Source organism: Rissa tridactyla, chromosome 2 (assembly GCF_028500815.1).
Source record: "Rissa tridactyla isolate bRisTri1 chromosome 2, bRisTri1.patW.cur.20221130, whole genome shotgun sequence".
Classification (NCBI taxonomy): Eukaryota; Metazoa; Chordata; class Aves; order Charadriiformes; family Laridae; genus Rissa; species Rissa tridactyla.
In genome coordinates this window covers 167,897,944-167,913,123 of record NC_071467.1, presented here as the reverse complement: position 1 = coordinate 167,913,123, position 15,180 = coordinate 167,897,944, and the positions used below count along the sequence as shown (strand labels likewise).

At 57.3% G+C, this 15,180-nt stretch overlaps 1 protein-coding gene across 1 annotated transcript; it reads right to left on the bottom strand.

The window, feature by feature from the left end:
- Nucleotides 1-5,270: 5,270 nt before the first annotated feature.
- Nucleotides 5,271-11,493, bottom strand: LOC128904791 (gastrula zinc finger protein XlCGF26.1-like). Its single transcript, XM_054189512.1, has 2 exons — nucleotides 11,429-11,493; nucleotides 5,271-11,348 (listed from the first exon to the last, which is right to left on the bottom strand). Exon 2 carries the CDS (start codon nucleotides 11,316-11,318, stop codon nucleotides 9,876-9,878), a length of 1,443 nt encoding a protein of 480 aa, XP_054045487.1. The 5' UTR covers nucleotides 11,319-11,348; nucleotides 11,429-11,493; the 3' UTR covers nucleotides 5,271-9,875.
- Nucleotides 11,494-15,180: the final 3,687 nt, after the last annotated feature.

Sequence of the window (15,180 nt, the reverse complement as noted above, 5' to 3'; positions counted from 1 at the left end):
TCCTGCTGGCCACACTGTTCCCGACACAGGCCAGGATGCTGGTGGCCTTCTTGGCCACCCGGGCACGCTGCTGGCTCATAGTCGGCCACCTGTTGACCAACACCCCCAGGTCCTTTTCCACCGGGCAGTTCTCCAGCCACTCTGCCCCCAGCCTGGAGCGTCCATGGGGTTGTTCCTGGGCTTCCCGTACAGTCGAAAGGATTCTAGACAAAGCTGTTGAAATAGTTGTAAATCTGTTTACATCAGGAATACCCTATTTGTTTGCGCTATGGGGTGAGTAATCTTGAATAGTTACTCCTGGAAATGAATGGAAAGAGAATTCCTGTCGCCATAGTGGCTACCAGTGGGGGCAAAGAATTCCACCACTTCCCTACATGCCGTGTGCGGAATCAGACCTTTTTTCTCTGCTTGTCCCCTCCCCTCTTTCATTTTGACATGAAGGGGCTGCTGGAAAACAAGGGATGCTCTTCACTTGCTTCGGTCTGTTGCATTCTCTTCCTCATCGCATCTCTTCCAGACTGAGGAATCCCGATCCATGTCGCTGCCCTGTAGAAGGAATGCTGTGCTGTCCTGCATCGTCATTGTGCTCTTCCCTGACCGGTTTCGCCCCCTCTAGAATCCTTTTGGACTTTTGGCACTAGGTAAAGTATTTCAGGCGGGACAAGCTGTGGCTTTGTACAGTGGTTTAACGAGGTTCTCTCTCTAGGCTGATAATTCTTGTCTCAGATTAATTTGGGGACTGTTAGCGCATGCTGAGCTCTTTCTCGTAACTTTATGACTACGTTTGTGAATGGCAGCCGTTTGGGTCGGAGCCCGTTGCCTGACGAGGTGCGTTGGGAGCGGTTCTGCTGCACCCTCGCCGTGTGACGTGACTCACGTTCACCCGCGCAGAACTTGATCTTGTGTTTCCACCCAGCTACGCAGGGCCCAGAGTTCCACCCGCAGCTTCCCAGCAAACCTCGTTGCTTCGCTTTTCACCCCTTCGTCTAGGTGACCTCCTTAGGAGGCTGAGCCCTGTGCCGCCACGGGAAAGCTGTCTGCCCGACCGCCGCTAGTCACTCTGGGCCGTGGCCGGCCAGTTTGCCTGGACTTCAGGAGGCTCAACAGCTGGGTGGAGGAGCGGGAGCCCACTGGAAGTCCTCTGACCTGTTTTTCCTGCTGCCGGCTGGCTGGATGTGCTCAGTGCATGCGGCTTTGTAGCAGTTACAGTGAATGGTTACGGAATTTGGGACGAGCGGAGGAAAAAGGGCGTAAGGAAACGATTTGGCGGCGGATTTGGGGGCCGTCTCCTTTGCTTGGGGGGAATGAGAGGGTTCTGATTCCTGACAAAATGTCTATTGGGCTGTTGTGTGCCAGGAAGGAGCGACGATGTTTGAGGAACGACAAACGCGAGACTTTCTTTGCCCAAAGGAAGGCACGGAATCAAGGCGTGATCACGTCTTGTCCTCCCTCCCTGTAAGAGCCCTGAAACAAAGAAGCAGGAGACGTCTCCCCCCTCTCCAGCCTTCTCCAGGAACGGAACGTCTCAAACACTCCCGGTAAATAAGGAACGCCGGCCTGGTGTTCAAAGAACTGATAAGGCTCAGGCTTTGCTCACTCAGGCGCCTGGGGAGCCGCAGGAGGATTGCCTTGTGCAGACAAGGCAGCTCTGCCACTCGTGTGGTAAGCTTGTCAGGTCTCTGCTCTCGAGGCCATCGTGTCCCACGCGTCACCTCTGCCTCGTTATCCGCGACGCGCCTGTGGACGCGCACACCCTGCATCCGCTAATGAAGGTTACAGAGGTCATGCTAAACGCGTCGCCCCAGGGAAGGGAGGCACCTGAAGAAGATCCCCGAAGATAAGATTTTTCCCTGAAGAGGGAATAGTTCCAGCTGCAGACGTTTTGCCTCTGCGCCATCCTAGGGATGCAGCTGAACACAGGACAGCTAACAACACAGAACCCCCTTTTCTTTCACTTATTTTTTTAGTAGCAACGCGTGAAGCTAACCTTGTCCGTCTGTCTGGATCATAAGGTGTCATACGCTCTGTTTACGTCTGTTGGTGATACGGGTGGGGGCAGAGGCGAGGCTGGTGCCGGGGGAGGGTGGTTTGGGGAGTGCTTTGTTCTGTACCCGCCGTGAATCGGGCCATGGGATCTGAGCAGCAGCAACGCACGTCACGCCATGCCCCCTCCTGCTCCGATGACCTACTCACCACCTTCCGGTATTTAAAGGGAAGCTAAAAGAAGACGGTGGCTCCCTTTTTACAAGGAGTGGCAGGGAAAAGACGAGGGGTGATGGGTACAAGTTAATCCAGGCGGATTCCAACTGGACACAAGAGGAAAACTTGTCACCATGACACCAATCAGCCATAGGAATAAGCTCCCCAGGAAAGCGGTGGATTCCCCATCAGCATTGGACACTTTTAAGATGCAGCCGGACACGCTGCTGGGCCGTCTTGTTTGGACTGGGCTTTTCCAAGAAAGTTTGGACCGGATGATCCTTGAGGTCCCTTCCAACCTGGCATTCTACGGCTCTGTGAGGTTGTAGCGAGGTGGGCGCCAGTCTCTTCTCCCAAGTTACAGGCGACAGGATGAGAGGAAACGGCCTCAAGTTGCGCCAGGGGAGGTTTAGATTGGATACGAGGACAAAGTTCTTCATGGAGAGGGCTGTCAAGCGTTGGAAGAGGCTGCCCAGGGCAGTGGTGGAGTCGCCATCCCTGGGGGGATTTAAAAGAGGTGTAGACGTGGTGCTGAGGGACATGGGTTAGTGGTGGCCTTGGCAGTGTTAGCTTAACGGCTTAGCTCCTGCTCCAATGTTTAACACAAAACCACCCCTGCAACATATTCAGGAGAAGCAGCAACAAAATCACGATCTTTGGAAAGCAGCGTTCATTTTCTAAACGGCCCCAAAGGTTTCCATCCCCTGGCTCTTTGGCGTAAGCGTGAAAGGGGAGCCGACAGTGCGCTGCTGCTGTCGCAGAGAAAGCCAAAGGGCAGCACCAGCAGAAAGAACCCCACTCCACTCAGCGCTGGTCAGGCCACACCTGGAACACTGTGTTCAGTTTTGGTCCCCGCTGTACAAAAAAGATGCGGACAAGCTGGAGAAGGTCCAGAGACGATGGCCATCAAGACGATGAAGGGACTGGGAAGGCGGCCAGGTGAGGACAGGCTGAGAGAACTGGGTTTGCTGTCACTGGGAGGCACTGGGGAAGTTCCAGACCGGAGTCGGTGACCAATGGGAACTGGATTTGGGATCACACTGCTCGGGGTCAAAAGGCAGACAAACCGACAGGGTCCTCCTGGGGCACCAGCCACCAAAGAAAGAGAGACGGTGAAGAAGGAGCAGCCACCCCTTTGCTCCCTCAGCTTTTACCCTGAGCATGGCAGCTGGGCTGGGACACCCTGTTGGTCACTTTGCCTCACCTGACCTGTGCCCTCCCCCCCACAGGTGCGACCCCTCCGTGGGGTAAACAACCGAGTCAAAGACCCCGGTTGCCACAGACCCGAGTGTAAGCAGGAGCCTCTCACTGAGCAGCAGTTGGCTCTGCTCCACCCCAAACCAGGACGCTCTGAGCCACTTTATTTTAGGAGCTTGCCTGCATTTTTCTCTCGTGACTATGTTTGTACGTCCTCTCGTGCTCTCTTCCACACCTGACGTTTGTCACAAGCTGATGTTTCGGTGACCTGCGCGTGAGAACCCACTGGGCGCTGGTGGTTCGATGAACAGCTGGGTCTGGCTGTGTAGTGGATGTTCTCCCGTTCACTGAGTAGATGCTTATTTTTTACCCCCACTTTGCCCTGGGGGCTGTGTGTGTGTGTGTGTGTGTGTGTCTCACCTTGGCATTTGAACAGCAGCATTGCACTCTTTGAATGTAAGCCCTAAAGCCGGGACAACTATTCCAAGTTCATAACCATTGCCGAAAGGCATTCCAGGAGCACTCAGAATCGCTTTCCCTCACCTCATTTAAGTGACTCATACGCATCTGGATAGCTGTTACTGTGCAGATCAAGTTTTCAGGGTAAAGTCTTATTAGAATTTGGCAGTAGGAATGTTTTCAACTTGCTCATAAGTAAAAGGTGGACTAGAAGCTCGACTGTTGAAGAGGTTTGTGCCAGAGACGATTGGAGCTGTTTGAAGAGTTCATTTCCTCATTCTCGTTCTCTGGGCTGCGTGTTCCCGACCTTCCTGACTCAGGGAGCTGGCAGGAGAGCTCACCAAGCTTCTCTCCATCAGTTATCACCAATCCTGGTCAACAGGGCAGGTGCCAGATGACTGGAGGGTGGTTAATGTGACGCCCATCTACCAGAAGGGTCGGAAGGAGGATCCGGGGAACTACAGGCCTGTCAGCCTGACCTCGGTACCAGGAAAGATCATGGAGAGGATCATCTTGAGTGAGCTCTCACAGCAAGTGCAGGGCAGCCAAGGGATCAGGGCCAGCAAGCATGGGTTTAGGAAAGGGAGGTCCCGCTTAACCAACCTGATCTCTTTCTATAACCATGTCACCCACCTTCTGGACGCGGGGAAGGCTGTGGATGTTGTCTGTCTGGACTTTGGTAAGGCCTTTGACACCGTCCCCCACAGCATTCTCCTGGAGAAGCTGGCGAATCGTGGCATAGACAAGTGTACTCTTTGCTGGGTTAAAAACTGGCTGGATGGCCGTGCCCAGAGAGTTGTGATCAATGGGGTGAAATCCTCTTGGTGGCCGGTCACCAGTGGTGTCCCTCAGGGCTCAGTTTTGGGGCCGGTTTTGTTTAATATCTTTATCAGTGATCTGGATGAGGGGATTGAGTGCACCCTCAGTAAGTTTGCAGATGACACCAAGCTAGGTGGGAGTGTTGATCTGCTCGAGGGTAGGAAGGCTCTCCAGAGGGCCCTGGACAGGTTGGATCCATGGGCCAAGGCCAACTGTAGGAGGTTTAATAAGGCCAAGTGCCGGGTCCTGCATTTCGGTCACAACAACCCCAAGCAACGCTACGGGCTTGGGGCAGAGTGGCTGGAAAGCTGCCCGGCAGAAAAGGACCTGGGGGTGCTGGTGGACGGCCAGCTTGACAGGAGCCAGCAGTGTGCCCAGGTGGCCAAGAAGGCCAACAGCATTCTGGCTTGTATCAGGAACAGCGTGGCCAGCAGGAGCAGGGAAGGGATGGTGCCTCTGTACTCGGCACTGGTGAGGCCTCACCTCGAGCGCTGTGTTCAGTTCTGGGCCCCTCTGTACAAGAGGGACATTGAGGTGCTGGAGCGTGTCCAGAGGAGAGCGACCAGGCTGGGGAGGGCTCTGGAGACCAGGGCATCTGAGGAGAGGCTGAGAGAGCTGGGCATGTTTAGCTTGGAGAAGAGGAGGCTGAGGGGAGACCCCATTGCCCTCTACAACTCCCTGAAAGGAGGGTGCAGAGAGGTGGGGGTTGGCCTCTTCTCCCAGGGGAATAATGACAGGACCAGAGGAAATGGGCTGAAGCTGCGGCAGGGGAGGTTCAGATCAGCTATTAGGAAGAATGACTTTACTGCAAGAGTGGTCAGGCACTGGGACAGCCTGCCCAGGGAGGGGGTTGGGTCACCATCCCTAGAGGCGTTGAAGAAACGTCTGGATTTGGTACTTCAGGGCGTGCTCTAGTGGCAGAGATTGTAGGGGTTTGGTTGGACTCGATGATCTCAAAGGTCCTGTCCAACCATGGAGATTCTATGATCCTATGAAGCCACCACCAGTTTAGTAAATTGTTCAGGTTTAGCGGGTTACAGAGTCTCTAAGAAGGTGGCCCAGGTAGCAAACGGGGAAGTTGGGTATCTGGGTTTCAAGGTATCAAAGCACTTGCAGAAGAGAGAAAAGCGGCTGCATGCAGGGTGGCAGTGCCAAAAACTGAGACACAACTGAAGGCATGTTTGAGGATGGCTGGATTTTGTCGGGTTTGGATCCCAAAGTTTGTGCTAATAACTAAATCGCTATACAACGCCATCAAAGGACCCGGAGAATTCTTAGAACGGACCCTGGAGTGTTGGAGACGCTTTGATGAAAGAAAGCAGCAGCTGATGGAAGCCCCATCCCAAGGCCTCCCAGACATGGCAAAGCCCTTCCAACTGTGTGATTCCTGCCTCGGTCCCTCCTCGGCAGCAGCCGTCACCCAGCGGTCTCTGCAGGCGGGCAGCAGTGGCAGTGATCCTGCGTGGGGAACTGCTCACACACCCTCCCTGCTCATTCTCCCCAAACTAAGATTGCAACTGCAGAGCTGCGTCCTCTGAGAGCACGTTCCCAGCTCCGTGCTCCCTGTGTCAGTCGATCCCTTGCGTCCGCACCGGGAAGCGCAGGGTCTGTGTTGGCTGACTTCCTAAAGCTGCTCAGGAGTCAGGCTGTTGTCCCGAAGTGAGGGTTCTTCACCCGCTGTGCGAGGGCCAAACCACCCACTGAGTCGAGAGATTTGGTTTTATTTCAGTTCTGCAGAATCGTGTGCCGGGCATTTAACAACAGCCAGCACGCACAGGTTTCAAACCGCCCAATATTTATAGTGATAAAATACAGCTGATTGATTAATAATGATTCATTCATCACTCCGAACTACACATATGCATCTAAGCTCATGTTTAAAACATTTAGGGTTTAGGTTACCTGGTGAGCACGCTCATTGTTCACAGAGGGTGTGTGTTTTAGCGTTACAATAGCCCAGGATTGCCTTGGGATACACTCTTGGCTCAACTTCGGTCCAGAAGTTGCATTTTTTGCTGTCTTATGGCTAAGTCGGCAACTGCAAAAGAACACGTAAGACACGTGGTTTCCTTTCACATCCTGCTCAAGGTCAGGCACCTTCTGGGACGTCTCAACCATGTCCCAACCCAAACTGCTTGACAAATTTTTACCTTTGCTCTTTCAGCTTCACAAATGCCCTCTTTGTCTTGGATTGCTTCCCATTCTTCCCAGTTGCTTTTTTCTTCCGAGCTTACCTCTCTGTCTAGTTGAGCTCTATCGGGTCTGCTCAGTCCCTCCAGGTCTCGAGTCATGAGTGCGAGAACTGGCCCCTGCTGTCTAGTGCTGCTTCGTTGCGGCATCAACTCAGGCATTTCCTCGCGCGGCCGGATCATCTTCCAAGCCGTGTGCTGCGCAGTGTCACGAGCCCATCTCTAAGTCGCATCTCTTGATGGCCTGAGGTGTCAAGGGCCCACCAAGCTATGAATAATTCACCATTATTTTGCCAGTTCAGATCCACCTGGGCCACTTCAATCTTAGCAGCCCGATACACGTGCTGGCTGTTTTGATGTTCCTCAGTGGCTCGACTGTTGGGTATACGGGCATCTACGTGATGTACTTTTACAACCAGCTTCTCTATCTGGGCAGCAACATCTCGCCACAGTGGGGCAGCCCAGGTGGGTTTGCCTCTGTGCTGCCAGTTGCTCTGCTTCCACTGCTGTAACCGCCCCCAGAGCATTTGCCACCATCCGTGAATCGGTAAAAAGCGCTGGCCATTTCTCTCATTCAGCAATGTCTAAATTCACCTCTGCAAACCGGCTCAATTCACCTTGTCCTTCAGCGGCTTCTGCGACTCATTGTGTAGGACTCCACACAGCAGCCTTCCACCTCCGACACTTCCCCACAATGTGACAGGACCCATCAGTGAAAAGGCTCTTCTCATTTTCCAGTAATTTATTATAGAATGGGGCCTCTTCAGCACGCGTCACCTCCTCTTCTGGTTATATTTCAAAATATTTGCCTTCTGGCCAGTAGTCCGTGATCACTTCCAGAATTCCTGGGTGACCGGGGTTTCCCATTCGAGCCCGCTGTGTGATCAGCGCGACCCACTCACTCCAGGTAGCATCAGTTGCGTGACGTGTAGAGCGGACCCTCCCTTTGAACATCCAGCCCAGCACCGGCAGTCGGGGTGCCAAGAGGAGCTCTGCTTCGGTGCCAGCCGCTTCCAAAAAAGCTTGAACCCCTTTGTATCCTGCCCATCTCTCTTTCTCAGTTGGAGCATAGCGGCCGCGGATCCTCTGTATCCCGGACTCCAAAACCCCAGGGGCTGACCTCGAGTCTCCCCTGGTGCTTTTGGCCAGAGGCTCCAGGTAGGGCCGTTCTCCCCTTGCTCTGCCCGGACAGGCCCCAGTGCTGCTGCATGAACTATTTCCCGTTTAATGTGGTCAAAGGCTTGTCATTGCTCAGGGTCCAACGTAAAATTGTTTTTCTTCCAGGTCACTTGAAGGAGAGGGCTCACCATCAGACTGTAATCAGGAATATGCATCCTCCAAAAACCCACAATGCCTAAGAAAGCTTGTGTTTCCTTTATACTCATCAGTGGAGACAGATTTTGTTGATCACTCCCATTGGGATCTGATGGCTTCCATCTTGCCATTTTACTCCTAAAACCTAGATGTCCTGTGCAGGTCCCTTGACCTTACTTCATCTTATGGCAAAACCGAATTTTAGGAGGATTCCAACTATTTTATTCCCTTTCTCAAAAGCTTCTTCTGCTTTGTTGCCCCATATGATGATGTCATCAATGAACTGCCAAGGTTCCGGAGCTTCACCCTTCTCCAGTGCTGTCTGGATCAGTCCACGGCAAATGGCGGGGCTGTGTTTCCAGCCCTGAGACAGTCGATTCCAGGTGTACTGGACGCCTCTCCAGGTGAAAGCCAACTGTGGCCTGCACTCCGCTGCCAAAGGGATTGAGGAAAACACATTAGTGATACCGATTGTGGCATACCACTTGGCTGCCTTGGACTCCAGTTCATATTGGAGTTGTAGCACATCCAGCATGGCAGCGCGCAGCGGTGACGTGCCAGGCCATGGAACCCACACAGTCCAGTAAACCCGGTTGCCCCTTTCCTCCAGCTGGCCAGAGACGGGGCCCCTCTAGTTCTGATCATAGTATTTGCTACTCACTTCTTGCAAAAGTGACTTGCAAGTCCCTTCAAGAGGATCAGAAGCGAGATCAGGCCTTCTGCTCTGTCTGGGGAACTGCCCACTGGAAACTGGAGCGGCATTTCTCCTGGAAGAATCCCCTTTTGTGACTGTGTTCCTTACAACTCATGTACTTGTGCCTGTGGGGTCGAGGTAGGTTTTCCACTCCACTTCCTCATGTCCACTCCGTGGTCGCGTAGGTAAAACCACAGGGTGCCTTGTGGTGTGTACTCTCTGTGTCCTCTCTCTTGAGCAGAGGGATGCTTTGATGACACCAAACTGGGTGGGGAAGTGGACGCTTTGGAAGGGAGAGCCACCTTGCAAGAAGACCTGGATAGGCTGGAGAAGTGGGCTATCAAGAACCTTATGAAGTTCAAAAAGGACAAGTGTAAGGTCTTGCACCTGGGAAAACATAATCCAGGAGTGCAGCACAGGCTGGGATCTACACGGCTGTGGAAAGGGACCTGGGGGTCCCGGTGGACAACAAGCTCGACAGGAGTGAACAGTGTGCTGCTGTGTAGTTGGCTCCCAGCTGTGGCTGCGCACATGCTCAAGCGCACATGATCCTCTGCAACGGTCTCTGCTCCCCACGGCAGACAAGCGGCCAGGCAGCACCTTCCTCTTCAGGACAAACGCAGCCCGAAGCCGTTCCTTCCTGCACACCCTCCTGCAAATGGCAGCTGCTGAACCCAGCATGGGGGCAACGCCTTTCGGCCACCCAGCGCTCATCATTCATCTGCACCGACTCCTGAGAAGGCCCATGGTCACGGGCAGCCAGGCCAGCAGGTGCCTGGGTGAGGTGGAGGCAGCAGAACCACTCCATCAAGGATGGACGAGGGGTCCCGCAGCTCCACCCTCAGACCCGCAGCTCCCAAAGACGAGGGATGGTGAGCCAGGGGGAGCCGCAGGCACCTCAACAGCAGTTGCGTGGGGCACCAGGCCATGGAGGTGGCCAGATGCTGGGGCTGCTGTGGGTGAGCTACCATGTTCCCCTCATCCAGAAAAGACTCGGAGCTGACTCACAAGAAGGGCTTTGACTCTGCTCGCTCCTGCACTGGGGACGGACCCCCTTCCACCCGCTGGCTGCCCTCTGGACATGCAGTCAGGCCCTGGTGCACCTTCTGGTGGCAATCCAGGTCCTGCTTCTGACTGCAGATCCTGCTGCACTTGCTGCACTTGTAAGGCTTCTCGATAGTGTTGTCCCCCTGCTGGAAGATGAGGGCGTTCCTGTGTTTGAAGGTCTGAGGGCAGTGGGTGCAGGTAAATGGGCGCTCTCTGGTGTGGACACGTTGGTGGAAGGTGAGAGCATTCTTGTGCTTGAAGGTCTTGGGGCAGTGGGGGCAGGCGAAGGGGCGCTCCCCAGTGTGGACCCGCTGGTGGTCACTGAGGGTCTTCTTGTGCCTGAAGGCCTTGGGACAGAGGGCACAGGCAAAGGGGCGCTCCCCAGTGTGGACCAACTCATGGACGGTGAGGGCTGTCTTGTTTCTGAAGGCCTTGGAGCACTGGGAACAGGTGAAGGGGCGCTCCCCAGTGTGGACTCGCTGGTGGTTGGTGAGGGTCGTCTTGTCCTTGAAGGCCTTAGGGCAGTGGGTGCAGGCAAAGGGGCGCTCCCCGCTGTGGACCCGCTGGTGGATGGTGAGGGTCTTCTTGTCCCTGAAGGTCTTGGGACAGTGGGTACATGCGAAGGGGCGCTCCCCAGTGTGGACCCGCTGGTGGTCGGTGAGGGTCTTCTTGTCCTTGAAGGCCTTTGGGCAGTGGGTGCAGGTGAAGGGGCGCTCCCCAGTGTGGACCCGCTGGTGGATGGTGAGATCCATCTTGTTCCTGAAGGTCTTGGAGCAGCCAGCGCAGGCAAAGGGGCGTTCCCCAGTGTGGACCCGCTGGTGGACCATGAGTGTCTGCTTGTTCCTGAAGGCCTTGGGGCAGTGGGTGCAGGCAAAGGGGCGCTCCCCAGTGTGGACCCGCTGGTGAACGGTGAGGGCATTCTTGTGCCTGAAGGCCATGGGGCAGCTGGCACAGGCAAAGGGGCGCTCCCCGGTGTGGACTCGCTGGTGGATGGTGAGGGCTGTCTTTTTCCTGAAGGCCTTGGGGCAGTGGGTGCAGGCAAAGGGGCGCTCCCCAGTGTGGACCCGCTGGTGGTCAGTGAGGGCATGCTTGTGACTGAAGGTCATGGGGCAGCGGGTGCAGGTGAAGGGGCGCTCCCCGGTGTGGATGCGCTGGTGGCGGACCAGGTGGTACTTCTGCCTGAAGCGGTGGCTGCAGTGGCTGCAGGCGAAAGGCTTCTCACCGGTGTGTACGCGCCGGTGGATCAGCAGTTTATGCTTATGACTGAAGCGCTTTCCACAGTCGGCACATCCAAAGTGCTTCTCTCTGCCATGCACCTTCTGGTGTGTCACCAGGATCTGCTTCAGCTGAAACCGTTGACCACACTGTGGGCAGGAGAAGGGCCGTGCCACTGTGTGCATTTGTTGGTGCTTCTTCAGCCCCCACTTTTCCTGCGGCAAGCGGCATCTCAGGCCAAGGGGATGGTGCTGCTGAACCCGTCCAACCGGCCCCGCAGCCGCCTGGTACCCACCTGGCTCAGGGCTGCGGTGCCTTCGCCGCGCCCCAGGGCACTCTGGCACACACGGCGTCTCTTCTCGCTCCATCTTGCAGATGATCTCCGGCTTGACGGCGCACCAGCCTGTGCGGGCAAGAGAGAGAAGCACCCTCTCCCGCACTGCCGGCACAGCGGCACCGGCTCCCCCTGCCCACAGGCCCAGCATCTGCCCCCGCTCCGCTCCTCTCTCCTCACCCTGCCCGCACACGCCTTCGCACCCCCCTGCCCTGCGCCTCCAACGCCATCGTCAGCTTTATTCTACTCCGCTCTCTGCCATTCCTCTCCGCTCTCCTCAACACCACTCCAGCCCACTCTCTCTCCCAGCACCGCTCTCCACAGGAGGCTGCCGGGCAGGGGAAAACCTGCAATCCCAACCGCTCGGGCAGCGCTCGGGCAGCAACACCAACAGCTGGCCTTTGGCTTTCAAGGGCTCCAGCTCAGCTCGAGAGGGCGATTCCAGCTCCACCCCAGCCCGGCGGCACCGCACACAGTCCTCACCCAGCCAGGCCACCGCCTGGTAGTTCTCCAGCATCACCTCCCGGTAGAGCCGCCGCTGCCAGCCCGCCAGCTCGGCCCACTCCTCGGGGCAGAAGTAGATGGCCACGTCCTCGAACGTCACCGACATCTGCGGCAAGAAGCTGCAAGGCACGGCACCGTGACACCAGGCTTGGCCGGAGGCGCAGCGAGGACGGACGCTCCCTGCCAAGCACAGCGTTTGCAGGAAGAAATGAGGGGCAGAACTTCACTTACCTGCCAGCCGCTGCCTGCCCTTCCACCCACAGCCTCAAAACCCCCCAGGAAAGGGACCCACCCAAAGAGCATCGCTCTCCTGCTTTAGCCCCAGCCAGAAACAAAGAACCACACTCGCTCCCTCCCCCCGAGGACCCGCTCGCTCCTCACCCTTTTACCAAAGGCTAAAAGGGGCCAGGCCGCCGCTCACTTATTCACCCCCTGTCCCCTGTTGCATGTGGAGGAGAATCAGAAAAAAAAGGCAAAACTCGTTTAAACAGATGATTCAGCTGCATGCTAACGGTATTTAAGGTTCTATATTAAAAAGCACTTTGGTAAAAGTAAGACTAGCGAGCTGCATGGGGGAGGTATGGCAACATAGAGAAGTGTCAGAGCAGAAAAGAGAATTGTCAAAACAAAGACAAAAGTGGGAAACATCAAACCAAGTTCATGGCAGACTAAAAGGTCATCTTTTCTACATTAGGAAGAACTTGCACACCCCGAGGAAGTTTCCGTAAGCCAAAGAAGACAAAAGGTTCCTGCTCTTTCCTGCATCCAAGCCTCACTGAGAGCCCTGACAGCATCTGTGTACCCAGCTTCCTTCCGGCTGCAGAGCCCATTCGCTCGGCTCCCGACTTCACACGCACCTCAGCTGAGGCCCCTCTCCCTGATTTGGGGCCATTTCTTGGTCCCAGAATTACCATGTACCAAACATGGATGCTGGGGAAGAAGCAAGATGAAGGACCCGTACAGGACGACAGGAAAAGGGGCAACGGTCACAAACTGGAACACGGGAAATTCTGTCTGAACCTAAGGAAAAACTTCTTTCCCCTGAGGGTGGCAGAGCCCTGGCACAGGCTGCCCAGAGAGGTGGGGGAGTCTCCGTCTCTGGAGACATCCCAACCCCGCCTGGACGTGTCCCTGTGCCACCTGCTGTGGGTGACCCTGCTCTGGCCGGGGGTGGGACGGGATGGGCTCCAGAGGGCTCTTCCAACCCCGGCCAGTCTGGGATTCTGTGATACCGTGGAAGCAGACGGTGATGAATAAGCTCGACCAGTACAGCGAGACAAAACTCCAGATAACTTGGATGGAATCTTTCCTGCAAAACAGGAGATGGGGGAACAGGCAGGACTAGGGATAACTACCAGGAAAGAACAAGGTGGACGCGCCAGGCCTGCGATGTCCGGGTGGGACTGTTCTGCCTTGGAGGCCAGAAAGACAGTTTAGTGTGAGGTGGCACCTTCTGAGGAAGGAAAGACTCGGGACGGACATCAACGTTCTCTTCTGGGCAACGGTGGCACGTCACAGGTGGGACACAATTTGAACCTCACGAGGCTTTAGGAAGTTCTCTTCCTCCCGCTGCTCCGTTTACAAAGCGAGCCGTGCCCCGCTACGGCTAAGCCGGCGCCAGCGCTCGGCGAAGCTCAGGGCTCCCACCCCACACGGCTCTGCGCAAACACCAACCACCAACGCGCAGCCCGCGGGCGGGAAGGGGTGCGGGTTCCCCCAAACCGGGGACAGGACTTCGGAGGCGTCGGGCGGCTGGTTTTAGGCCCCGGGCATGGGAAAGGCGAGCGCTGGCAGAGGATGGCGGCGCGGGGAGGGCGCTGGCTTTCCCAGCCCCGGGAGAAAACTCCTTTTCCCCGTCACCGAGCTCACGGGCGCGGGGGAGGGCAGGCGGCCCCGCCGGAGCGCTCGGCCAGGCCCCGGGCGGGCGGAGGGAAGGCGGCCCCGGGCAGCACCCGCCGGCAGGAGACACCCCGGCGCCGGGCCGCGCTCCCCAGCTGAGCCCTGCTGGGGCACGACCGGCAAGAGGCGAGGCCGGGGACCCCCCCCCGCCCCCGGGGCGACCCAGGGAGGTGACCCCGCCGGGCCCCGCCCGCCCCATCCCCGCCCCGCCGTACCTGCCCGCCGCCGCCACGGCCGCTACGCCCGGCCCCAGAGCCCGCCGGCGGCCCGCCCCCTCTGCCCCTATTGGCCCGCCCGCCCCGCCGCTCCGCTCCCATTGGGCGAGGCGCCCGCTCGTCTCGGCCGCCCTCCCCTCCCCGGGAGTCACGTGACGGGAGAGGGGCGGGGCTCCGTGTGGAGCCGGTGGGTCCCGGCCGTTCGTTGCCTTCGGGGCCGGGAGAAGCGGAACGGCCCGGAACGCCTCGGGAACCGGCCCCGCTCCGTAAAGGCCGCCCGGCCTGGCCCCGCCGCCGCGGGTCTCCCCCGGGGCGGCGGTTCCCAGCGCTCCCGTTCAGCCTCGCTCCCACCCTCGCCCCGCAAAGCGCCGCTCGGGCTCGGCCGCCCCTGCAGAAACGAGCGTGCCCCGGTTTTGTCTTTTTCGGCGCGGAAAAAGCCCGCCGCAGGGTGTTTCTGGAACTTTCCTCGCCTTGATGTGTGTGAAGCAAACTCTTCACCGGCCCCCCGTGTCGCGGCAGGCGCTGAGGTGCCCCGTGCCCGCCGCGGGGTGACAGCGCACGGGGGGTCCGCGCTGTGTCCCACCTCCCGAGAAACGGCGCTTGGAAGCTCTCCGGACCCTGCATCCAGAGCGCGTGGCGCCCCTGGCATTTAGACGCCTCTTGGTGGAGCCAGGAGCCAAGTGATTTTTGTGCACCCTCAGCGAGTTTGCCGATGACACCAAGCTGTGCGGAGCGGTCAATACGCTGGAGGGAAGGGATGCCATCCAGGGGGACCTGGTCAGGCTGGAGAGATGGGCCCATGCCAACCTCGTGAAGTTCAACAAGGCCAAAGGCACCTGGGTTCGGCACCTGGGTCGCGGCAATCCCAGGCACAAATCCAGGTTGGGCGGAGAATGGCTTGAGAGCAGCCCTGAGGAGAAGGACTTGGGGGTGCTGGTGGGCGAGAAGCTCAACATGAGCAGGCAATGCGCACTTGCAGCCCAGAAAGCCAACCACATCCTGGGCTGCATCAGGAGAAGCGTGGCCAGCAGGGCGAGGGAGAGGATTCTGCCCCTCTGCTCCGCTCTGTGAGACCCCACCTGGAGTCCTGCGTCC